The sequence below is a fragment of the Haliotis asinina genome, chromosome 7 (genome assembly GCF_037392515.1).
Source record: "Haliotis asinina isolate JCU_RB_2024 chromosome 7, JCU_Hal_asi_v2, whole genome shotgun sequence".
Lineage (NCBI taxonomy): Eukaryota > Metazoa > Mollusca > Gastropoda > Lepetellida > Haliotidae > Haliotis > Haliotis asinina.
The window spans coordinates 35,209,062-35,235,851 of record NC_090286.1 but is presented as its reverse complement, the minus strand read 5'-3'; the positions used below and the strand labels follow the sequence as shown (position 1 = coordinate 35,235,851).

Sequence of the window (26,790 nt, the reverse complement as noted above, 5' to 3'; positions counted from 1 at the left end):
ATAAAGTTGTGCCAGTATTGCTTGTTACTGCGAAGTGCTTTTTATGTAAAATGTGTTCATTTCAGAGAAATGTTGTTTGTCTATAATGTGACGTAATGATTGTTCAAATTATTAACTGATAAAAAAAGAGCGCTTTGTCTATCCACAAGGTGCATGCTTAAAGTGTATGAAATGAGAGAAAGAGAGAGCGATTGGACACTGACCTTGTATTGATATTGATATTGATATTGTGTACTGTCTTTTGCGCGACTGTTGAAAGAAACCGACGATTGCACCGATTGCACCAGGGACACACCTGGAATAAGAAGCCCATCCGTTCACAGTGTAAACTTCAAGGACAAGAAACAAAAGCAGTACCATTTTGATGGCATTTGTGTGAATACAAACTTTTTTTGTGTCAAACGGATGAACATATATTCTTGTGGAAAGGAAAATGTGTATGTCTTTTAAATCCAGAGTGGAGTGGCATCAAAGATATGAAGACAGGAAAATATTAGTTGAAATATACTTACGTGGAAAAAATAAATGCTAACTTTGTACCAATGTAAATGAGTAACTGACTATGGATGAATTAGTTACCTGCTATTAGTTACGAGCAGGACATCGATAATATGATTCACACACACCCAATTTCGACATGACGTGCGAACGCTTTAGCGTTAACCCATAACTCCACTAAAAATTAAGAAATTCTCACGAATTTGAATGCATGATTTATTGATTGCAATATTCGGGAAATCTGATACAGGAAATATATAGCCCTGAGTCTGATGTACAGGGAAGAGATGAATACCACAAACATGTGGTAAACAATCACTTATTGCACATAGATCTTTAGATGTTCTAATTAAGGCAACGGTATACATCTTGAAGTGAAGCGAGGTGACAGAATACCACAATTATTGTGATCGTTGTAAAATGAATACAGTTAACAACAGAAGCAAATGCACGGTGTTTCGTAATAACACGCTTCGTGTATGCTATATGACATCATATCACCCGTATAATTCCACAAACAATGCTGTTATCGTGTATATTGACTGTGTATGTGAGTGTGTATTTCACACAGATTCCATTAGCGGTAGAAATATGGCACATTATCAAGATTGACTATCCAACATGTTGTTGTTACCGTAAAGTCTCAAGGTCTTGTCAGATCATCGAACAACTCGTTCTCGTCAAACTACTGAGTCTAGTTCTTTAACCATTCATGAACAATTCGACAAACTTTTATACAGTTCTTGTCCAATCGTCAGGCATCAAATTCGGCTCCTACTATCGAGCCTTCGACCAATCACAGAGTCTCTGGTCCACTTCCAATGCAAGAATGTACTTACAGATACTTGTCCAGTTATCACGAATCTTGCTTTCGTTCAATCAAATATCTCATTTCAGTCAAGCGTGAATACGTGGAGACCGCTACCTCTCAAATAGGGAATGGTAAACCAATATACTGTTACACAAGACTAACGTCAAGACTTGAACAAATCTCTAAGGTTCTAATTAATACTTAAAATCATAATTTCTAAAAATATATATAACAAGGAGACACTGTCCCTTTAACTGTCCTCTTGACTTGGCTTTCAAAACGATATAATATTACTCTGCATCCACGAGCTTACCCGACTTGGAGCAAAGCTAACTTTAGAATCAGATACAACCAACGCTGATTGGTAAATCGTGTTTTCAACTGACTCACAACCCTTAATAAAACAAACAAGTCTCTGAAAAATGTCGGTAGTTCGACCATAATTCGTTTCATACTAAATGACGTTGACAGGTGTTACCTAAGGGGAGGGAATAAATGTCGGATAAATCTCGGAGTGAGTATATAGAGGGTATCCATAATAAACTGCTGCATAGTATCTCAGTCGGCTAGCGGCGTAAAATTAAACTCGCTCAGTAGGCTGCTTGGTATCAACAGTACTGAACATCACACATTGCGACCACGCCATGAATAGAACCCTTGCCGAAAATTAGACTAAGAAACATAGGACAATTCCCGTAGCTGTGTATCATTGTAATGGTGGGGGTACAGATTTATCCGTTACTAAAACTATTACGCCGATTTAATGTAATGCAGTGGTCACGACTGACGGTATATACAACACGGTAAAATCCCAACAACAGAAAACATTCACATATCCCCCTAGCCCCACCCCCAGCACCCAGCAATGCCCCATATTAGAGCGTTGTTAAAAACTTATGTGTATCGTATATGGCACCATGTTAAGGCCCGTTATCTCCGTCCATTAGATAACACTGGCGGTATATGTTTGATGCTATTCTCCTTCCAACTTGTTACAAGGCATCGTGTAATGCACCCGACAGGCGCGGAAGTACACAGCATTCCATACATTCGCAGGGGGTCGAACAAGGACGCTGGTACTGATACAACAGCTGGAGACTGAAATGGACACTTGTTTCCCGATGCAGCCCAGACAAGCTTCCCAACCACATGCTGATTGACTGAGTTGTGGAGAGATCACTTGCAGTGACATAAGAATTGGCGAATATGCCAGAGCTAGCTGCCTAGTCGAAGTTGCATATTCGTATTGAGGCCCAGTAGGGGTAACGTCTGCCTTTTGCCCAGTAGAAACTTATATCATATGAAAGTCCAGACATCAAGCATCTGTTGGGTTTACGCCATATTAGTGATCCTCGAAAAACAACTTTTCACACTTTGTCAAACCAATTCTTTACTACCGCGTCGTCTCGCCAACGCTGCGAGATCTCGCGAGGTTCTCATTGAACATGTCCGAGGTCTGAAAGTGTCATCTTCCTCTTCGCCCTCGTCAACGTCGTTCAATAGCGTCACACTTGACGACGGACGCACCACGAAATTATCCAGCAGATAATTGTCCATATCGTGGAAATGTACGTGATGTTTTGATTTGTGTTGACTTGATGACTGTTCTTCTGGCTTTGGCCTCTGGAGGGAATGGATCGTGTCTTGTATGTTAAAAAACTGTCGCTTGAGCAGGATGTCGTGTTGGCGAAGTAGAATCTGAAACAATAATAACATAAAAGAACATCTTGAGTCTCTCAAAATGGAGGCAATACTGAATTGCCGCGTTATTATATAGTGTTGTTCTCGCCATGTGTTTGTGAAGGCCACTTCTGGTGTCCCCCGTCCGGATGTTGCTGGAATATTGTTAAAAGCGGCGTAAAGTAAAATTCACTCATTCGGCATGTGTACTACCGGTATGTATCCCAAGGTTGTTTCTGTACAGAGAAATGTACCAAAACCAAAATCGGATTTCAGAACGGTCCCTTAAGCCTGCACACACTTCAGATTTTCTCCTGTTTCTGGCTCGGCTCAGTCGTGGTGCTGTGCGAAAGATACTGGACAAAATAAATAAGGGATATTGGTATTTTTATGACTGATATTTTATCAGTGAGTCAATGAATAAATACATCATTATTCAAAATTAAATATTTACATATCCCTAACTATTGTTGTTCAGTATACACTCCAATGTGCTACATGAAAATAAGCACACACAGCAGAATACGCACGACATTATCCATCGTGCACTCGTAATCAGGCAAACAGCATAACCAGTTTCGGTTTCATTTGAGAGATATGGACGCTTTCAGTGTATCGGCTACCGCTCTATATTCTGATTTTGAGTTGGGCACAGTTACGCTAGCTAAGTCTCTGAACATATATAATTTTGATGTGACAAATAAAGCCAGAAACCAGAGATTTAGTCTGTCGTACAGACCCTGAGGTGTATGTATGTATGTGTGTGTGTGTGTGTGTGTGTGTGTCTATATATATATATATATATATATATATATATATATATATATATATATATATATATATATATATATATATATATATATATATATATATCCAAGAAAGCCAACTCAAGTCTAGAAAATGTGGCAAGTCTAGATTCCCTAAAATGAAGAAAGTCTCTGGGCTCCATTTCATTATACTATATTTTTTTCACCATGAACGGGTTTTTTTTCAGTAAAATATGTCCATTTCAGAGACTAGATGTTAGTCTACCAGAGATTCAGAACCAGGGGAAATCTAGACTTGCTTCATTTAGGGCCTCAGCGTTGCAGGGAGGGCTAGGCAGTAGCAAAAATAATATGATTCAGGGACTGTGAGACAGAATAGGCACATTTCTGTACGCCTGATTCCTATATAACTAATATCCGTGCTGGCTAGCTCTGGTACGCTACACCTCATTCAGCACCTCCATGCGTTAGAATATTTGTGTGTACGTAGTCAGTATAGCCGAGCTCCAGGTCACCCTCCACTTGTCTTGTATACGATGTATACGATCTGATCGTCCTGACATGCCAGAAGCAACGTTAAACCCACAAGCGGTAATAACAGAATTACTTATAGACCCGTGAAGGTCCGGGGTACAACAGGCCTTCAGCAACCCATGCTTATCGTAAGAGGCGACTAACGGGATAGGGTTGAAACATGTCATCGGTTCCTAACTGCTCATGTTGTTGATCACTGGATTGTCTGGTCCAGACTCGATTACTTGCAGACAGTCGCCATAATGTTGGAATATTGCTGAGTGCGGAGTACAACGTAAGTCACTCACTCACTCGCTCGCTCACTTCACTTATAACGTTTCAAACAATGCTAAGGCGTCTCTACACTCCTCAGAAAGGGGTGGTAGGATAGCCCAATGGTTGAAGTGTTCGCTCGTCAAGCCGAAGACCCGGATTCGATTCCCATATGCCTTCAATGTGTGAAGCCCTTTCTGGTGTCCTCCATATTGCTGGAATGTTGCAAAAATTGGCGTATTCAGCCATACTCACTCACTCTGCTTTTGAACTTCTGCGTTGTAAAGCGGCTTTTCAATACGCAAAGATTTCCCGTGGCAATAAACTTTGTCAATCAGCAATAAACATGTAGGTTTTCTTCCCAAAATGTCAAAACAATATTAATATCAGTCTTTCTCCCATGCCGTGAAGTAACTAATATTGTTCAAAGCGGCTTAATACTCAGCTTTATCACAAAACAAACTTCGTTTACCAGCTCCTGCTTGACCCACAGCATAGCTTGCATGAGGTCATCCAGACGATCTCCTAAACCTTCTTTCTGCACCTGCGCCTGACTGATCTTCCGAGTCCTGCCGTTGAGAGTTGTCTCCCTGCACACCTTCTCGTATCTCTTGGGAAGCTTCACCTGCCCGGGGAGGCTGGAATGTCGTATTGGGATGATCCCCGTGTTGATGTCTATATCGTCCATCAGAGAATCCGGGGCCTCGATCTGTTCCGAGATGAACCTGCGGTAGAGGAGGTGATAATGTTCAACAGAGGCTCATCTGGAACAACCAGATAGGTCTGCCCACCCGACGCAGGCCATTTATACCCTTCACTCGTTGCAATAAGATACCCTGGTGCTGATTGGATAACTTTCTTAGATAACACTGCATCATAATGTCTCTGACACAGACCCTGAACCAGGGTATTTCGTGCAAAAATTGTTCTGGGCCATGTTCACATTTAGTTATATAACACAGACCCTTTAACAATTTAAACATTCAAAAAGGTGGTTCCTCTACGACACTGCAGGTTTATGAAGGCTAAAAAGACTATTTAGTTGGGCTGTTGTTTAACGCCACACTCAGCATTATTCCAGCTATATGTAAATAATCCAATCTGTACTGGACAATCCAGTGATTAACTCCATAAGCATCGACCTAAGCAACTGGGATACGATGGCATGTGTTTCATGTAGTCTCTTACGACAAACCAAAGGTTACTGAAGACCAGTTTAACCCCGATCTTCATGGCTTGTTACTAGTTAGGAGTCAGACGTAGCTAAAATTCACATCGAAAACTCACATTTTCAACTAACAAGAAATTCTTTGTGGACAAGCAGTAAGCAGTAGTAACACGTGTTGACTTACAGTATACGAATATATACGAACAAAGAAATCAACTATTCAGTGTAAAGCTTCCCAAGTGTTGTGTACGCAGAAATAGCGGAACAAAACAAATCCATGACAACACATCCGGTGCGATTAACCGCGAACGTTGCTGCGATAGTCACGTATGTCCACAGTGACGGTAACATGCCCCACCCATAATGACACGTGCTCTCAGCTCTGGGTTTACTGATCTCGTATACAAATCTTCTTCAACAATGGGTACTATTTTTTTAGGGTAAACTGACACTGTCGGCTTCAGACAATGGGGGTGGGGGGTGGGGGAGCATTCTTCAGTTATCTCCCTTTACCGCTTCTCCTGTAGATTTATATGGCGCCAATCACTTCGGTCCTAAGTGCACTTCCCGTATGATGATGGCGTTCAAAGTTTGTTACTCGGTCGATTTCAAATGCGCAGCAGTTTCGATGTCGGAAACGTGGTGCTGTGCCACGGCATACTGCAATAGAGGTGGTGCGACGTGTCCAAAAGATGAAAACTTGCAGAAATGGTGGTTGACTGCCATTTGAAGTGAACTTACATTATTCCCGCACATCGTCGAGAACTTTATGTTAGCAATAAAATATATCTACGTACTCCGTGAAGTGTCTTTAGTACAATGAAAAGGTACTCTTGTGTAAAAAAAAAAGCCAACTAACATCAGCCATAAGAACACGACCTTATACGCTTTTTGTCTATATTGCTGGAGATAATACCAGCGCACCATGCGCTGTTTTACATAGTGTTGTACACGGCCTGAGACTATGACTAATGCCCCAAACTCTCCTACCCTCACAGTTATATGAAGCCTGGGCTCCTTGAATGTAAGTAATAGACCTCAATTCATGCGAATGAATTAGTAAGTCGTCAATCAAAAAGATATGCCCTTGCGTATTAATCCACTCCATTGCATAAGGGTGTTCAAGAGCTTGGAAAAGGCCCGTTGTGGGTCACAGTTGCGGTCTGGGTCACGTGATAATAAATCACATGGTACAATTCCCCGTCTCTTGCCTTAAACTTACACTTTGGGCTTTTAAATACAATTACAGATATGTTAACAAGAGATTTATCAAGGCCTAACAGTAAAATTTTCCTGACAAGTGAATACGAGATGATGAATCTTTTTCTTTCATTTACAACTGGAACGACAGAACGAGAATGAAGTGTCAGACACTGTTTGAATGATAAGAATCTCTGAACAATCTATGTGTTTTCAAATTATGAAGTACCATAAATGAACTTATTATTCCCGGACTCACCTGTATGATGCATCTGTACTATACTCTGCACCGTGTCTTTGAAAATCCTATTAGCAACATGTCTGTTGTTTGTGAATGAAAGTGCGAATGTAACAGGATAGCTCGGAATCAGCATCTGACGCTTTAAATAGAACTGCAACCTTTCCTATATAGCTGCCTGGGCTGGATGCACCGATTGAGTGAGTTTTCATCTTTATATCGCTTTCAGCTAGATGCATTTCATTTGAAAGACCCTGTGCCATTCGAGAGGAAAAACGAAAGTAAAACAAGAGTCATCAGAAGATGGCATATCCCCCCGGCCCTCACATATTTGAAAGGACAAATCATCTGACAGTTACTTATTGTGTTTTGAGACCAAGTCAGAATTGTTTCCATGGAATTCATGACAAATATAAATGCCATATATCTGTAATAAAAAAACGTCACCATTTCAAGATCTGTCTCGTATATCTGCAAAGATCTTTTGAAAGATATGAAATGGTTTTCGAGTTGTGCTCTGGAAACAAAGTCAGAAACGTGTTCATGGAAAAGAGAAAATAATAAATCAGAAAAACATGTAAATAGCAAAAGGCACCACTTTGGGGTCTGCCACACATATCTACCAAGTTTTACTGACAGATATTAAGAAGGTTTTGAGTTCTGCTCCGGAAACGAAACACACCTCTCACTTTTGAGACTAAGTACGAAACGCTTCCATGGAAACCGGGAAACTAAGAAATCACAAAAATCTGAAAATACCAAAAGGCACCACTTCAGGTTCAGATTGATATACCTACCACGTTTTACAGAAAAATATTCAACGGTTTTTGAGTTCTGCTCCGGAAACGAAACACACCTCTCACTTTTTAGACTATGTCCGAAACGTTTCATTGGAAACCGAGAAAATAATAAATCAATCACAAAAATCTGTAAATACCAAAAGGCACCACTATGGGTTCAGACTGATAGATCTACCACGTTTTCCAGAAAAACATTGAATGGTTTTTGAGTTCTACTCCGGAGACGAAGCCCATCCCTCCATTTTGAGGCTATGTCCGAAACGTTTCCATGGAAACCGAGAACATAACACCTCACAAAAACCTGTACATAGCAAAAGGCACCACTTCAGGTTCTGACTGATATATCTACCAAGTTTTGCAGAAAGATATTGAACGGCTTTTGAGTTCTGCTCTGGAAACAAAACACACCTCTCACTTTTCAGACTCTGTGGAAACAAAACACACCTCTCACTTTTCAGACTATGTCCGAAACGTTTCCATGGAAACCGAGAAAATAATAAATCACAAAAACCCGTAAGTAGCGAAAGGCACCACTATAGGTTCTGATTGATATATCTACCAAGTTTTGCAGAAAAATATTGAACGGTTTTTGAATTCTGCTCCGGAAACGAAGCCCATCCCTCCATTTTGAGACTAAGTCCGAAACATTTCCATAGAAACCGAGAACATAATAAATCACAAAAACCTGTACATAGAAGAAGGTGCCACTTCAGGTTCTGACTGATATATCTACCAAGTTTTGCAGAAAAATATTGAACGGTTTTTGAGTTCTGCTCCGGAAACGAAGCTCACCCCACCATAAGACTAACACCAAAATGTTCCATTGAAAAACAACAAAAAAAAATATAAATGCCAAAAATCTGTAAATAGCAAAAGGCACAACCATAGGCTGAGCTTACTATATCTATCAGGTTTGGTCTAAAAATATTGAACGGTTTCTGAGTTATGCTCCAGAAACAAAATGATTACGGACGGACGGACAGACGAGGCGTCGACTATATCCCCCCGCATTACATGCCGGGGGGATAACAATTTGTGGCGTGGAATAGCTACACTGAATCCCAGCTACCAACAGATGCCGACGTAGAAACACATCAACTGACTGTGATGTGGGACTACCAGCTGACTGTAACACACGACTACAAACTATCCGTTTATGCAGAAATTCTAACAAATTGACTGTGACAAAGAACAACCAACTGGTCCTCAGAGATCCCAATGATCTTGACATAGATATACCAACTGACCATGCCGTAGAACTACAAACTGACCGCGAGATAGAATTACCAACTGACCGTGACAAAGACAACCAACCGGTCCTTAGAGATCCTAATGATCGTAACACAGATCTACCAACGGACTGTAACATAGATCTAAAGCTGACCGTGACACAGAATTACAAACTGACCGAGAGATAGTATTTCCAACTGACCGTTAGGTGGAATTACCAACTGACCATCAGATGGAATTACCAACATACCGTGACACACAGAACTACCAACTGACCGTGAGACAGACTTACGAGTGACTGTGACAGAGAACTACAAACTGAGCGTGAGATAGAATTGTCAAATGACCGTGACATAGAACCATTAATTAACCGTAACATGCAACTACCAACTGACTGTGACAGTATTTCACTTGCACTGACGTAACATTCGAGGGGTAGCTCAAAGTGTTGTGAATCTTTAAGGAGTCTTCCGAGGCTACCCTTTGTGTGATATAAGATCGCGTAGCCAAGCATAATATCCTTGTGGAATTAGCCATGGGATCGACCCCGAACAGCGCGTGCTGTGTTTTAAGACTTATTGCGGCTTCATTGCCCCCTACTCATGATGATATCTGTACCACTGCCATGAACATTTCTGACCTCGATGTTCTGGGTCCCAGCCTTGACAGCCGCGCACATCTCAACCTCAACAGAAGGGCTCAACGCACAGCAACCCTGTGTGGAGGCAATAAGTAACAGGATTCCACTTTTTTTTCTAAAGGGTTATGTTTGTGTCGACGGATTTGTAAACAAACTCTGGTACATATTACAGAAGTTTTTTTTCAGATAAATCTCTAAAGGGTCCAGAGATCAGCCGTTTCCCGTGTGTGGGAGAAAGCGTTAAGCCTGACTGTATTGTATTGCACGTGAAACTAGCTGGTACATCTGGGTTGGATAATACAAGTCTGGATTTTTATAACTGAAAAATACCACAGTCGCGATATTGCTGCTCCGATATGTAGACTACACACGAGAGGAACTGGGTTTGCTGCACGGGGACGATTCAAATAATAACGGCTGTTTGGGTTTGTTTTATGCCGCACTCAGTAGTTCGATTATCAGGGAGGAGATCGGGTCTGGACTAAACAATCCAGTGACTGTCATCAACCAAATCAGAGAGCCTGACTCCGATTCCGTGAGTTATGTCTCACAACAGGCCTGGATGAGTGTAGATTCACACTTCTTACCCTAATGGGGCGGTGGGGTAGTCAAGTGGGTAAAGCAGTTCCCATGTAAGCAGTTCCAAAATAATGGAGCCGATATCCCGGAGGAGCCGAGGGTCATTAATTTTAAGGAATGGAGCGTTACGAGGATATTACCCTACCTAAGTAAGGTACTGTAAGCCACACGTAAGGCAAAGAGAACGAACTGTCAAGGTCTTACACTTGAAACTGGTACACACAGCTCCATTCCTGTAAATAATGGAGCGAGCAGACAATGGAATGACGTCACAAATGTAATTTTAAATGTGTGAAAGCAAATTTCTGGTGTCCACAGTCGTAAAACTCACTATGTTTTACCTTGATAATGACGGAGATTATTGTGTGTCGTTAACCAGCATGAACATATAAGCTTTGTGCAAATTACTCTTCTCACTGTTATACTGTGTGATTTAATTGCAAATAACCACATATATTATTTGCATATGGTTGTTTTACTAAATATCTGTATAAGAGGACTTGTATCGAGATAGATTAACAAAATAGCAAACATTCTTCTTTCATATTGTTATTTCAAGTCACAGAATTGATTATATGGCACTTCGATTGTCTTCGTAGCACAGTGGAAAGTGTGTCTGCCCAGAGACGGGAAGCTCATTGATTCGATCCCCGCTGACGTCAAGACCTAAGAAGATGGTTCTTGTTTCCGTGCCATCGGCATTATATGCAGGTCGGCTTGGTGTCAGAGTTTTTATGGTAAAACTACGACAAGGTATCTCAGTCGGCTAGCACAAGAAGCACAGATGTGGTCGATGCCAGTAGACATACCCACACTTACACTCACACGCACATGCACTCAAGCAACCCAAAACGCGGTGTCTCTATATCAACTTCGGCGTCATATTTTGCTGAAATATTGCTAGAAGAGGCGTAAAAACTAAACTCACTCACTCACAATTTATAATAATCTTGAACTCATTTAAATTCACCGCATTATTCATATATTACTACTACACAGTTGCAATGGTGGACAGTTCATGTCCGCAATCGAAAGCATTTTTTACGTTAAAATATTTAATAAGAATACCGATAAGCCTGTTAACTTTGTTTACCTGTAAGTCTACCTGTACAACACGTAATGCACTCTCTGCAGAACAATGTTTATCGATAGTTGCATGTGCGGGGCTGCATACATGACATCTGATTGTCAAAACAGTAGTGTTTATTTCACTGAAATTGATTTGATGGCCTGTCAGTTAGTGGCGCTAATGATAACATAAACACGGATGATGGATAAAACTATGTTCTACAGTTTAGACATATCCATTCATTCTGCATTAGAGCCGTTCAAAGACTTGCACAATTATATGTGAACTACCTTATCTCACTTCTGTCCATTTGCATTCTCGAGGTACTTACAAGCGAGGTACACTGCAATGTACTCCGCTGCCAATGGCACCTAACTTCGCGGTAGTACTTCTTTATCTCGAATAACATTGAATCACGCATGATGCACGGAAAGTACCGATATTTTGCGAATGCAAATCAATGGAAGGGAGATAATTCTAAATCTGTTTTTCTTGTGTCGTCTGCAAAATCTAGCGATGGCAACGATAAAATCTGCTTGGCATTCTGATAAATATATTTTGACAAACCGTTCAAATTTAGTCCTTGTGAATGTGAAGAAGGGGAATTACACCGCAGCGACTTTACTAAGACAATACTTGCGGAGAAAACCGCAAGATGTAAGATTCGAATCGTCTGATTCACACAGGTTCTTTGAAGTGTACGATCCGATACTCATGCATCAAACATTTCAAAATTAACATTGAGGTGTTCGGTAAGTCATATACGTTTTTCACTGGTCCCTCGGACCCATGGGTTTATGTACATCATCCCATGCCTCATTCGTCACCTATGAACAACTAAATATGTACTTATCGTCCTCCTTTGAATATGTCATGAAATTAAAAGTTCATGCCGGTGAAACTAGTTCCTTCGTGACATATGAAGTCTGGAATATCTATCACTTTATATAATTAATTATTTCCGGATGAAATTAAAAATGACACTTTTATCTGATAACGTCTGTTGTCATATTACTATAATATTTGTATCAGTAACAATATCCGGATGTCGGGGACTAAATCATCCAACTGCTATGAAAATTACACTGAACATATATGATGATACATAACCAGCGTAATAAACGGAATGTCGCAGTTTTTTTTCTTTTTAAAAAACGACCTAATCTAAGACCGTGTAGGCGTACCCGTGAACATTCGGTTAGAATTGGTCCTCAGTATCACATGCTTGTCGTCAGAGGCGAGTGGTCAGGCTTGCTGACTTGGTTAACACATGTCATCGTATCCCAGCTGTGTAAATAGATGCTCAAGATGTTGATCACTGGATTGTCTGGTCCAGGTTCGATTATTAACAGACCGCCGCCATATGCCTGGAATATTGCTGAATACGACGTACAACAACACGTGAACAAACATGAACTACATGAACCAAACCAAATACATGTATAACTTTGGAGTACTTGAATATACATGATAACATATGATCCAGGTAAATAGCATGTCGAAGAGCTTGATTTTTTTTTTTTTTTTTTTTTTTTTTTTTTTGCGACCACAGAAATAGTCTATGGTGTTTTGCAGAACAAAATCTTCGCGTGTGGTGGAACCCTACTGTGAACTCGGAATTAATTTTTTAAAGGCAAGGCCACAGCAAACGGAATGAGATTATCAACTATGCAGATAACAACTGATATGGTAATGACATTACTAACATAACGGTAACCCACCTCTGTAATCCTGTCAACGGACATTATATCAACCTGTGTTTATATGATACTTAGGAATGACTCATAAACCATGTCGGAACCAGTACCGACTCCAGACATCAACACCGCATGACCTGAAGGGTCACCAAAAACCGTATTGAAGTAACCTAGGGAAGGGAGTGATATACGGGTTGTTACAAGCGATCGTCATGTTCTATGTGATATATACAAATGTGATAAACACTCTGTAACACCCAGCTTTGATATACGACCCGCTACGTGCAGCCATGATATACGACCTGTCATGTACACATATCGTGTACTCATGGTTACACACCGCTGATGTACTCACTGTTACACAACCACTTTGTAACATGCAGATTCCTGGTGGTTAGTTGCATTACGCGTGTTACAAGAGGTCTGTAACAAGTAGCAGCGGTACATAAATACATTCAGTAACATGTAGCCGTGATCTATGGCCTGTGTTAGGTATATGGCCTATCTTCTATGCACAATGCATATACAAGCTGTAATAAGCAAGATAATATAGGACCGGGCTGTACAGTCTGTGATATACGCGTTGTAACAGGTAAGTGTATTATACTGGCTGTTACAAGCAAGGGGGTATAATATATTGGGTCTGTAACATTCAACAATGATAAATAGCCAACAGCATCTACTTCGGCATACGACCTGTAACTCCATTCGTAACTACTCGGGTCATTCTTGCAGGTTACGGAAAGAGGCGAGTAGTTACGAATGCTGTAACTCGTAACGGAGATATGCAAGATGTTACAAACAGCTTTACTAACCAAATATATACAGTGAACGCGATGGAAGGTATTAACACTGAGATCAGTAGCCAGGGCGGTAATCCTTCATATATTAGAGTCTGTTACGATGTTATTTAGTAGATAATGGTGATATTTATGTGTCATGGGGAGATGGATGACCCACGTTCGTTTTAGTGGCGTGTGTTGGTAGTCCTGTATTTCGATCAACTCACTGATAGTCAGGGGTTACTGCGTTTGGGGCAGGGGACGAGGCAAGGTGCTGTCATCAAAAGAACTGAATATTGAACACGATTATATATAGATCAAAACATGTAGGAAGAAAGATATAAATGTATCTTCTGAAAACATAATTACGTTGGTATGAAAACGGGTATGTTGGTTTGACGAAAGAGCAATTTTCTCATTGTAGGAAATCAGACACACGCCGGAATGTGCATTATTGGTTATTGAAATTTATCTTATTACTGATAAAGAATCTAAAATTATTTACGGAGTGGATAGGAAATATAAATATGGGATGATAAATAGACCATTTACACGTATACAGGTATGATTAGAAACTGTCAGTTGATATAGCACGGTTTAAACATTTAATATGTGATGTAGAAAACTTCATTATGCGACACATGATAATTTGGAAAATTCAGAATTAATTAAACATTATAAAATAGTAAAAACTAAGTTAGGTGACACAGCGGGTAACGTTCTCTGACAAATGAAAATGAGAGGTATCTATTCACCTTGGAATGCACGTCTATTTGACAACGGTTGTTGAGCGAAGATCAGAACACATTGCACGCTACTACTGGAAGAATATATAGTATTCTGGTAGTTATATATCTTGAAATTAGTACGTACAGGCATGATTGTTTCTCACCTGTCAAGGTATGGGTGTGACATCCTCATCTCAGGTGTAAACAGGATCCCAAAGAAATATCATCTGACAAAACCGCAACCCTTGACTGTCGCTCAACACCCAAGGGGCATAACGCATGCCCATCTGAGACCACACCACGGTCGACTGACCGCAAATATTTAACAAATGAAAATAATACACACTCGGTGATAAGCTGCACTGGTTGTATACCCGCCAGGTAACCTGGCCTTTTGATCTAACCGCGGTGACATTTTCGTTTAAGGTGGATATACGAGTAAACTACAGTTTTCAACTGACCTTTACGACATGTTAAAACACTGAAATACCAAGACGGATGTCACGTTGAATGTACCTAGCAGCCTCGGGCTAAATGCTACACTAACACATATAGGCCTGTCAGCGATTTCTATGGAGTCAGTACTTTGACTTAATGCTTATAAACACCTATAAATTTTACCTGAGTCACTCACAGATTAATAGGTCCGTTCCAAAAGCTGTGAAAAAACAACCTAATAGCCAATATTGTCAATAACTCAAAAATAGGAAATTTTAGGATGATTGCATTCCTATTGTGTTCGTCACTGTGGCTTATACAAATAGCCATCACTGTATTATTTCCACGTTAGATGGTATGACTTGACGTTTTGTAAACAAGTGTCAACGGTGTGTATTAGTCATAACAGTTTATGAGACGGGGTGTACTTCGTGAAAGGAGGGCGGTCGTTATCGCGCGGATTAAAGTCGTAATTCCAACTTTCAGAAACTAATGTACAGTTTGCCCATTGCAGGTGTCGGGCATACAGTGCTTTACAGTGTAACCCCTTTGTACGTGGGAAGACGAGAGAAAATCTCTGGGAACTTGTTCATGCTGCCCTATATTCTTTATGATGGGAACAGCATGACGGTACGGCGAGCTCAAGCTAACGGCACAGAGTCTCGTTTCAAAAAGCGAACGTAGCGTTACGACTGTCGTAAGTCTATGTTAAAGTATGGGTATGTAAGTAAAGTAAGTTTACGGCTCCTAAGCGCTAGATGTTCGGTAAAAAAAGTACCGGTAAAACGTCCTAAATTTGCCTAGGTTAAAAAGTCATCCGAAAAGAAAGACCACTTTTCATTCTCTACCAAGAAATGTAAAGATATATTATATTTATTGTCACAATGCCGTAAAAAAAACAACATGTAAACATGTGAACATCTTTAAACCAGAAATTGAGAATTAGTTGCTGGAATTTTATTTTTTTAAAACTCATGATGCCTTATGAGGAGGTACCCTAGTGGTTGGAGCGGGCGCTCGTCACACCGAAGACTCGGTTTTGATTCCCCATATGGGACAAATGTGACTATTTCTTAACGCCCATCAGCAATTTTGATTTTGGAGCTATTCGCGACTTTGCCAAAAAGATAAAATTATAGAACACGCCACAAAGATCACTTTTTTCATACGTCAATGGTTCACCTGCCACTCAAGCCATTTGTCTTCAGTACACTAAGCTCTGGTAGCTATCGGGTTCAGTGGGATTAGTGATGCCACGTAGCGTATGATTGATTGTGACGGCAAGTAACGTATGACGTAACACTGCATTGTGATGCAAGTACGTCTCTGAGGACGGTCGCCGAGACACTGCAGATTTATGATCCATAACACAGCTGTGAAACATGTGTGAAACATGTGTGAAATACATCACGATCTAACAACGATTTCCTTATTGGTTCGTTTTAGTCATCGTCACACGTGTCCATATGCTATTTGGCCCTGTAGTTTAGTACAGGTTTACTATCCAAGCATTGTAAACATTAATGTCACGACAATGTCGACAAGTTGAAATCTAAATAGTGTTTTTAACTATCAAAACTGGCAAAAGTTCCTTATGTTCCTAAGCGAAACTGATCCCAAAAGGCTGAATTTGCCTGGTGTGAACAGTAAATGACATGAAGGAAGATTTAATTTTTTAGAGGTCTTCATGAAAGGGACGTTGTAAAAGCTTCACAAACAAATGTAAATACTGACACCCTTCACATCACACAGATCACGATGAACACATCAGCAATGTTAATATTACATCCATGATCTGATATGACAGGATTGTGTAAATGGGTTTCTGTTAATTGATACCTCTGTGTGTAGCTGTCAGTGTTAGATGACAGTGTACACACCTCGGTTACTAACGATTCTTTGATCAATACAAACACTTAAACATGACATACAGAAAGTGGTATAAAACGTTATCTTCATCTGTTTACTGGTTTGGCGCGGTTAATTCTTTTCAAGTGTATTTACGAGAACATATTAGTATCTAGTGGATAATATCGTCAGGCGTTTGTGTGTCTGTTTTCTTTCATAAAATGGGCTGTGTGTGGAGGTATGGTGTCTGTCTGTGCGTCTCACAGTTCATGAACCATATTTAGCCCTACTACCTAGCCCTCACTGCAATACTAAAGCTCTAAATGAACCACGTTTAGATTTCCCCAGTTTCTGAATCTCCCATCTCACTGGGGCTTCTTCTTTTTCAGTCTAAATGAGATAAGTCCATCGGTGTTGGTGTTGGTTGGGGCCCCGGTTACCTGATACAGGCACTACTTTCGTTTTTCTCTGGAACAGCGTGGTCGATTGTTTATTCCAACAAGGGTGGTTCACAGACAGTCTGCATTGTATCAAATCGCACAATCGCACTGCACAGTCACATGACACATTACGTACCGAGCTCCCTTCCACAACCCTGTGTTTCACAGTAATGTCAAGTGACGTTCCCAATTCCACAGAACCTGGTCGCGGAATGTGGCACAGCAACGAATAGCACCACATGCCAACGCGTCTCTCTGCATCCCGCCACAGCAAACAACACCATTTCAAACCCATAACTCGAGTTCATCTCTTCCCAACAGAAACAGCTCATTTATAAACCGAAAACCAAGTTGTCAGAATGGATCAGCCCTAAACAACATTCATGTGCCCTGCCACGAATAACAGACGGAGTAATATGGCCTCTTAAGTACCGTCCAGAACAAAAGTTTATTACCCTTAGTTCATCTAAAGTGGAGCACCAATTATACCTGCAGAAAACCATCGATAATACCACTATTATTATATTAGCAGAAGGCCACCAATAATACCAACAGAATGTCTCCAATGTCAGGGCAGGAAAAAAACAGGAATAGACCTCCACATTCGTGGGAAAGGAAACTGGGCCTTCGCCTTGACGAACGGCCACTTATCCACTAGCTTACCCTACCGTCCTCGAAATGAAAGAAAGACGTAGATTCAATTTATATGTACACTCCATGTGCATTCATCAGTGTTTAGCAAATGTGGAGGTCTTAATTTTTACTGAGAAAGTGGGCGAGTTTGGTTTTTGGCTACTTTTTGCAATATTCCTGAAATATGAAATATGGGGACACCTGAATGTTTTTTGTACATTTTATACATCAGGGCTATGGAACTCGGACACTCGGTGTGACGAGCGAACACTGTAACCATCAAGCTAGTCCTCTGACCGAACATACATGGAATCAATTATTTATGTGTGTGAGGGTGGGGTGATAAGTACTGGCTTGGTTTTCGCGTTCACTTCAGAAAGTGTTCGTAATGATCTTGCATCATATGCCATGGACAGGCTACACATATATTCATGACTGGCACAGAGTGTGATCACAGTGTGGTATATGTTTCCGTCGTGTCACACATCATCGTGTCGCACACGTCAGTGCCTCCACACCGCACCGACCCCGACACCGACCCCGACACCGAACGCTTCAAGTGCTACATTACCGAAAATCGCTATAAGCCACAGCAGGACACTGAGGTAATTATGAGGACAACTGGTTTCCGTACGTTCATGTAAATAATCAATAACATACCGGAGCGTTCATGCAGCATTCGCCAGAATCCGGTCATAAACTGGCCATGGTCGTGCAAACAACGTACATGGAATGCAGAAGTTAATCCAAATAACGAGTTTGTGTATCAAGTAATAGATATTCAATATAAAACAGTTTCTTGGACAACATTCCGACAAAATCGTGACGGTTTAATAATAATAGTGCATCCAGCGAGAGGCTGACATCATGAGCATCGATCTAAGCATTTAGGATTCGATAACATACCGGAACATTGTAAGCGAGCCTGACCACCCAACCACTTTAGCCTAGTTTTACCACAAGAATGAGTTGCTGAAGACCAATAGTATTCTAATCTAGGTAGGGGAGTGGGGAGAGGTAAAGTATTGAAACGGGAAACAAGCACAAATGATAATACAGGTTTCACAAAACGAGACGTAATAGGACAACACCAAATTTGAGAATACAACAGACGTTTTACAAACTAGACGTTAAGGTAAAACTAGAGATGTGATACTCGAAAATAAGACTTAAAGCTATCGAGGGAGCATCTGATATTCACCGAGTTGGAGGTGTCGGATGGTTTAGGGCGGCGGTCGGTTTTGAGTCTAACTTTTCCTCAGGTTGAATATGTTGAATGAGCGTAATAAAGGGTAAAAAGTATGTGTCATGAACAAGTCATCAAAAACATATCTTTTTTCTAATAAGTGTAAAGTGTTATATAGAGACCAGGGCATGACCTTCGCTGATGAGGGATTGACACGGAAGTAGAAAGCCACAAGGGAATATTTTCTGATGAGTGAGCGACGTTAATTGTCAGCTCCGTTTTGCAGAGTGATTAACAGCTGGTGTCATTGACGTCGTTATACTGACGAGACGTGTGAGCTCCAACATTCAGTTTTGCCATGCTCAAAGGAATTCTTGGTGTCCATTTTGGTATTTCATGGCTGTTCCTCATTAACGACAGATATGATAGTATTGCCACTATCATCGCCCATCATGATTATCATGAAGATGATCATCATAAACCAATTACCCCGTATCACCGTTAGAAACAGTATTCAGGTGGCCATCCTCGACTATCCAGCCCCGCCATGATATTGCTGAAATATTGCTAAAAGCTGCGAAAAACCACACTCGACTATCCAGCCCCGCCATGATATTGCTGACATATTGCTAAAAGCTGCGAAAAACCACACTCGACTATCCAGCCCCGCCATGATATTGCTGACATATTGCTAAAAGCTGCGAAAAACCACACTCGACTATCCAGAGCATTAGATATCCAAATTTAAGATGTAAGATACGCTGGATGATCGAGGGTACGGGTTCACTGCTCATACATCAGTCACGTGATTTTCAGGTCCAGACTGGATTATGTACATGTTTCTGTAATGAAACTGGAATATTTCTGATCTCGACTTTAAACAAATACTAACAAACACGCAGTATTCCCATCACCGAGAATACTGGATACACACACCATCATTGTCATCATCAGAATTACCACCACATCATGTTCGATATCAGCATCATCGGCATCAACATCAGCATCATCGGCATCAACATCAGCATCATCGGCATCAACATCAGCATCATCGTCATCAACATCAGCTCGGCATCAACATCAGCATCATCGGCATCAACATCAGCATCATCGTCATCAACATCAGCTCGGCATCAACATCAGCATCATCGGCATCAACATCAGCATCATCGTCATCAACACATCAGCATCATCGGCATCAACATCAGCATCATCAGCATCAACATCAGCATCATTATCGACACATATATTTATGCCACACATTTTGACTCTTCCTGATAGTGTTTAGATAGATTCCTGTGAGACAGTCAACAATCTGTCTGTTCTTGTTTGCCAAGCAAAGGTTATAGAAACTGTGACCTCACCCGCTACACGAGGCAATAATTTGATAAATACATTTAGCAGATTTCCCCGCGATATTGCTTTTTTCCACGTGTCATTAATGTCTACATTGTTTACTTGGTAAATTAAACATTTCCTTCTGGCAAAATATCAAATGTAACGGGCAGATCCCAATCCACCCAAAGCCCATTACGTAATCAACGTGTTCAATAAAATCAAGTCTACCTCCAAGCTAGATTTTAATTCTTTACAACGTTTAAATGTCAATTACTTTTGGGTAAGATAATGACGCCTTCCAATCCTCAGACGCCTGGGAGACATAGGCTTTCAGGTTCCTTTGTGACAGAGTGCCAGACTGGTTCTGAAGCTCGCATAGATGTTTAGGTAGACGGTACACTCGTCTTTCACTTGGCAACATCAACATGTTAAACATGACAGGGGGGTTAATCTTATCACTCATTTACAAATTCATCCATTTACCTGACTACAGCAATCCAATAACACCGAAATTAAATACCTGTCGCGTATTATTCAAGGATATATCTCACAATTTAAAGCTGCTTAAATATTGGTGTGGCTTTCAAGTCAACTTAAGCAATGTTAATTTATGACCGTGAGAAACAAGAAACATTTTGCAGTGGTTACCAGCCATCCAAAACAATGTGAGCAAACTGAAAGAGTGGGTATATCGTGAATATTTTGCATTCTGGTAATACCTTCAGTGATTGCTCATACGTAAATTTGTTTACTGTATTGTTTGAAAACAGGGCTTGAAACTAGTCGTCATAAAAGCAGTCGCGTGATCATCGAATGAGTGCGTGAGTGGGGTTTAACTCCTACTTGATTTTTATTTTTCCAGTTACATTACAGCTTGTGGACAGTCTAAGTAAATTTGGTAGCCTGTGTCCCGACCGGTCAGTCTCAAAGCGTACCTGACGCGACCTCATGTAAGGGTGTGTTAGACTCAGTATAGGAGTGAAACGAATAATACTGAGACTAAGTTTACTGAGAATGAGCTTGGGGGCTACTTTGGGGAGTAATGTTCAAAGCGACTCATGCAAATGACATTATAACTCTTTGGTGACATGTATGATCCTGCGAACAGAAATTTTAATTATAAATTTTGGATCGTTATAGCCGGGGAATCTAATTGGAACCCCGATCAGCAGATCCTGTCTCGGTTGCGGAAAATAACTCACCACAATGAATTTCGAGGGAGTTATTACCCCTTGCCCCTTGCCCCTTGCCCCTTGCCCCTTGATCATGAACGTGACTCATTCATATGTGTCTTAAAACAGCACGCCAAAACGTCGCTGTGTAATAAAGAGTCAAGCTCATGCAGATTGCCACACATTGGCAGTATTCTTAACTCGTCATCATGCGGAGTTGTATCACTTAGCATCCAGGATCCGCTGATTATAAATGCTAAATTCGCATCACATATGATCCATGGTCCAAGCCGATGTTGCGTCTATAGTGGTAAATATTTGCGATTCATTGTCACTCTTGACTAATCATACCAAATATATATGTAACTGTCTGAACGAAAAAAAAAAAACAATTCAAGAGAGCGGCATAAAACTCAGCTCTCACACACAACGCGCATAGATCAGCCCGAACAGCAAAATATATTTTGTCACCATATTTATACGCATTGAAAGCAGGGAGTCTTACTGCAATTTGAGGAACTGTCACTTCGTATACAGGAAGACGCATTCCAAGACGCTGAGATAATTTTTGATAGGATGTATTAGTTCAGGATGATGGATGTGAGATTTTCCTGGCTTTCTAAGTACAAGTACTAATGGAATTACGCACACGGCGAGATAGAACGAGATTTAACGACATTGCGAATGGGCGTTCCCAGGCGATAGAGTTGCCTTTTATGTGATCGATGTTTAAGACTAGTTTAGACATGGTTGTAGGACACACCACATGACCGTTCTGTCATACACAGCGTTTGTTTCACCATTGTCATAGTTTTAGCAGTCGAGGTTAAATGGACGCCGTCTTGAATATTATTAATTTGAATCTGATGGTCCTATTGAACTTACACTTACATACTGGTTTCTATATTTATTTTATTTTCATTGATATTCCTTCCTTCCATTTTTTCCTATTGGGGAGGGTGGTGGGTGGTGGTTAGGAGTGGTGATGGGCAGTGTCCGTTGAACTACTATTTTCAGGGGATTCGGATACAACAGAATACAGTTATATTTGTTTCAGTCAAATATAATGGCAGTTTACTTTATAGAGAGTTCGTTGCAAGCCTTCCTCGGTGGTATTTTCTGCATGTATCTAATCGTCCATGTAACTACTCGTCCTTTCCCTGTCGTCATTCTCATACCATCAAAGGGGGCAGTGGGGTATATACCTGGTGGTTAAAAGCGTTCGCTCGTCACGCCGAAGACCCAGATTCGATTCCTCACATGGTGCAATGTGTGAGCTCCATTTCTGGTGTCCCCCGCTGCGATATTTGCAGGAATATTGCTAAATGCGGCGTATAACTAAACTCACACACTCTTAACATAAAGTTCTAGGGACATCTCGTTCAGATAACAGGAAAACCTACTGTGACAGCCTTAATGACCATGGTCTACTCCAGTATCAATATCAGTATCTTCCAGTTAACGCAGTTATCTGTCGCACCTTTAGCTAACATCATCTGCTGTAAGATCTTTCGTCAACATCATCTACTGTAAGATCTTTCGTCAACATCATCTGCTGTAAGATCTTTCGTCAACATCATCTACTGTAAGATCTTTCGTCAACATCATCTGCTGTAAGATCTTTCGTCAACATCATCTGCTGTAAGATCTTTCGTCAACATCATCTGCATGCTGTAAGATCTTTCGTCAACATTATCTACTGTAAGATCTTTCGTCAACATCATCTTGTTACCATCTTTAGAATACACCATCGAGTCAACAGTTCAAGTTAACATCATCTAATCTAGCATCTTTGTAAACAGCTTCCATATAACGTCATCATCTGTCACGCGTTCAGTTAACTTTATCGAATGTAAGATCTTGAGTTAATATGAGTTAGTTGAACATTCAGCTGCACTCTCTCCCCCCTTCCCCTTCTCCCTCCCCCCACCAACCCATCCCTCACCCCCATCCCACCCCAATACCTCCAGTATCATGGTAGAATCTCTTTCTAAAGCGGCGCCAGTGCGTACGAAATCTAATCTCCCATTAGAACTGTATCAACAAAGTCATTAGAATAATTCACACGTAATGCACGGTTCTAATCAAATTTTCAGGTCGACATTCAAGACTTGCACTTTATGAAAGAAGATGACGACTGAGATGAAAGGGGACTCCACACCAGCCAACAGAGCTACTCAGTGATTCAGAGTTATATTGCAGCAAATCCTGACCAATGGTGTAACGCTTGACGCGGTTCATCGACAGTAACTGCTCGACAAATAGCGTTCACGCTTCGCCTGGTATTGGTTATTGCCATAAATATTGATCCGAGTTATACATCACTACACAATCATCGAGTCTTTTCTTTGATGAAAATTAACACTTTATGGACGGTGTAATTTGGGCCATTGAGTGTGATGTATAGCCTAATGGTTAAAGCGTTCGCTCGTCACGCTGAAGCTCTGGGTTCGATTCCCCATACATGCACATCATGTGAAGATCATTTCTGGTGTTCCTCGCCGTGATATTACTGGAATAGTCCTAACAGCTGATTTAACTTTTGGTAAATTTAGTCGGAGCTTACCTAAACGAGAACATGTTCCTGGTTAGCTTATCAGTCGCCAAAACCCAACGTCATTGGATCATTTGCGGAGTTGCACGTGCAGCAGACTATCTGACATTAGCATTCGTTTGTTTATATATCGATGTAGGTATTATTATGAGTACGCTGATTGTAAACAGGTGACAATTACTCCTGAGTAACGCTTAACCTATGAATATATATGATTTTTAAAGTAACAAGTAAACACATTGAAATTATAAAGGAGCCCCAATGCGATAGCAAATCCTGAATCTGAGGAAATCCAGACGTGCTTCATTTAGGGTGTTAGCAATGCCGGGGAGAGGTGGGGGGATTGGGGGCAAGACACAAGGTAAAATAATGTGGTTCAGCGGCTGTGAGGCAGACTACAATTACTCCTTGATTTGAGATAGTACAGCATTCAACAACTGACATCGACACGAGCCCTGGGGTTGTGTGACTATATGTCAATGATGATGTAATTTGCCCCTATTGTTCATGTAGGTAATAGCTCACATAATTATTAATAACAGCATTCTAATAGTGACGTCATATTACCCACTGGCATATATTTACTCGGTGTGGAATTCTATACCGAGTGCACTTCTGCGTCACTTCAGGTGGTCCTACAGTTCACGTCACTTCAGGTGGTCCAATAATTAAGTGGTTATAACATTATTGTTACCAATCTTACGTCACTCGGGTCAGAATTCACGGTGATAATCTCATCAACACATGTTTATTCCAACAAGTGTCTGTTTAAAACCAGCAATAAACATCATGCAAGTGAAATGTACACGTCGAGCTTGAGAGAGAGAGAGAGAGAGAGAGAGAGAGAGAGAGAGAGAGAGAGAGAGAGAGAGAGAGAGAGAGAGAGAGAGAGAGAGAGAGAGAGCTTCCCATCTACGTACCAGGATATTTCACCCATTTCACCCTCTCAGAACTTTTACCGAAAACATGCACCCACTTGACCATGTTAACACACGCTACCAACAATAGTGCTGAAACATACTTCTAATTTTTACATTCCCTTGTGGTTAATTTTAAGTCTATCAGCACCAACTGGCTTAACTTCGCTGAGCTCATGGACATTTAAACACGCAGTATAGTACGGCGTCTGCGCGAAGTATATAGGGTTAACTCTTGCCACAGAAATCGATCGATTCAAGCATAATGCAGTCATGGTTCAGCTTGGGATTGATTTAACTTGCTTCTACTCCGACGGTTACAGTCAAATATACAAACACAATTCAGTCAGTGATGTGTATGTATGTACACTTTCTTGGCGACAAAGACTTGTATATGTACCTAGACTATGAGAGAACGCTCCCTGCCCTCAGTCAATTGATCAATGCCTTCAGAGACGGTTAAATGTTTACTGAAACGATGTAAACATTTCGTACTCGCCCCGTTACAAATGCATCTGTTCGGGGGGGCCTAGTAATGGGATAGGGAGAGAATTACACGTACAGATAACGGGTTTTCTTACAATAAATATGAATATTATATACATAAATCTAACAGTTCTCATTCATCGGTTTTTGGCACCGCGTGGAGTTTCAGTTTGTTAAAATTCAGTTTCCAGTTAACAATGCACAGATCATACACCAGTATGTATATTAACACATGCATATGGATATCAAGGTGTAAATGCATGTGTAATGCACGTGTGGACGTTCAGACGGAGGCCGACAAGGAAGTCATGTCCAGCACGACATTCACGTATTATCGTATAACAAGCACAAAATACATGTTGATCCTGTGAACGTTTGCTCTTACCCCGTTTTAAGATGCCCAAAGGGATACGTTGCCCAATCCGGAAAGCTTCCTCAAAGAAACACACAGTTTTTTGTACAATCCATTCCTTCACGTCCTGGACGACTCAACACTCTCGCCCCTCTCTACGCAGGGAGCATTGGTGCGCCATGGCCGGACAACGCTGCAAGACGGTAATTCTTTCGAGGCATAGCTGTGTCTATCTGATGTCCCACATAACACTAAGCCCGACCAATAATTATGCTAGTCTTACCCTGTAATCGTTTCCCTATCGCGGCTTAGGCAGGAGGGGAAAAGCGACGACTTGTTGGTCGAGCAACACTCATCCGACTGTCGGACGCGTCGTGGAATCGGGTCCGATCTGCATAGTTACTGATGCCACTTGATATAGCGGAACGAAGTGTTATGAACAAGAACTGATTTTGTTTTATGTCACAAAGTAGCGGTGGAAGTATTTATTGGTTAGTGTGAAACTGTGGAAGATTGTTTTGGTACGAAACGAGGAAATTATAATAGGAGGCTAACAATTATTTCAGTTTAGATGCATTATTGCCTGAAACTGATATCACAGTTGACAGATACAGTATGTACGGCTGGTGTAAACTGTATAAATTTTGTGCATGGTTTGAGGACAACACTTTCCTTGTCTTAGAAGTATTAACGTGCTGGAGTGATCATAAAGCGCTATTCTAGCAATATCACGACAGGGGACACCAGAAGAAA

At 40.9% G+C, this 26,790-nt stretch overlaps 1 protein-coding gene across 3 annotated transcripts; it reads right to left on the bottom strand.

Annotated features, from left to right (window-relative positions):
- Positions 1-700: 700 nt before the first annotated feature.
- LOC137291011 (uncharacterized) lies at positions 701-26,423 on the bottom strand. 3 transcript variants are annotated; one of them, XM_067822250.1, is made up of 3 exons: positions 26,071-26,423; positions 5,015-5,267; positions 701-3,007 (listed from the first exon to the last, which is right to left on the bottom strand). In XM_067822250.1, the coding sequence occupies exons 2-3, from the start codon at positions 5,228-5,230 to the stop codon at positions 2,687-2,689; spliced, it is 537 nt and encodes a 178-aa protein (XP_067678351.1). In that variant the 5' UTR covers positions 5,231-5,267; positions 26,071-26,423; the 3' UTR covers positions 701-2,686. The 3 variants fall into 3 exon arrangements, with proteins under 3 accessions (XP_067678351.1, XP_067678350.1, XP_067678352.1); XM_067822249.1 differs by lacking the exon at positions 26,071-26,423 and adding an exon at positions 14,838-14,876; XM_067822251.1 differs by lacking the exon at positions 26,071-26,423 and adding an exon at positions 7,170-7,236.
- Between the last annotated feature and the right edge of the window lie 367 nt (positions 26,424-26,790).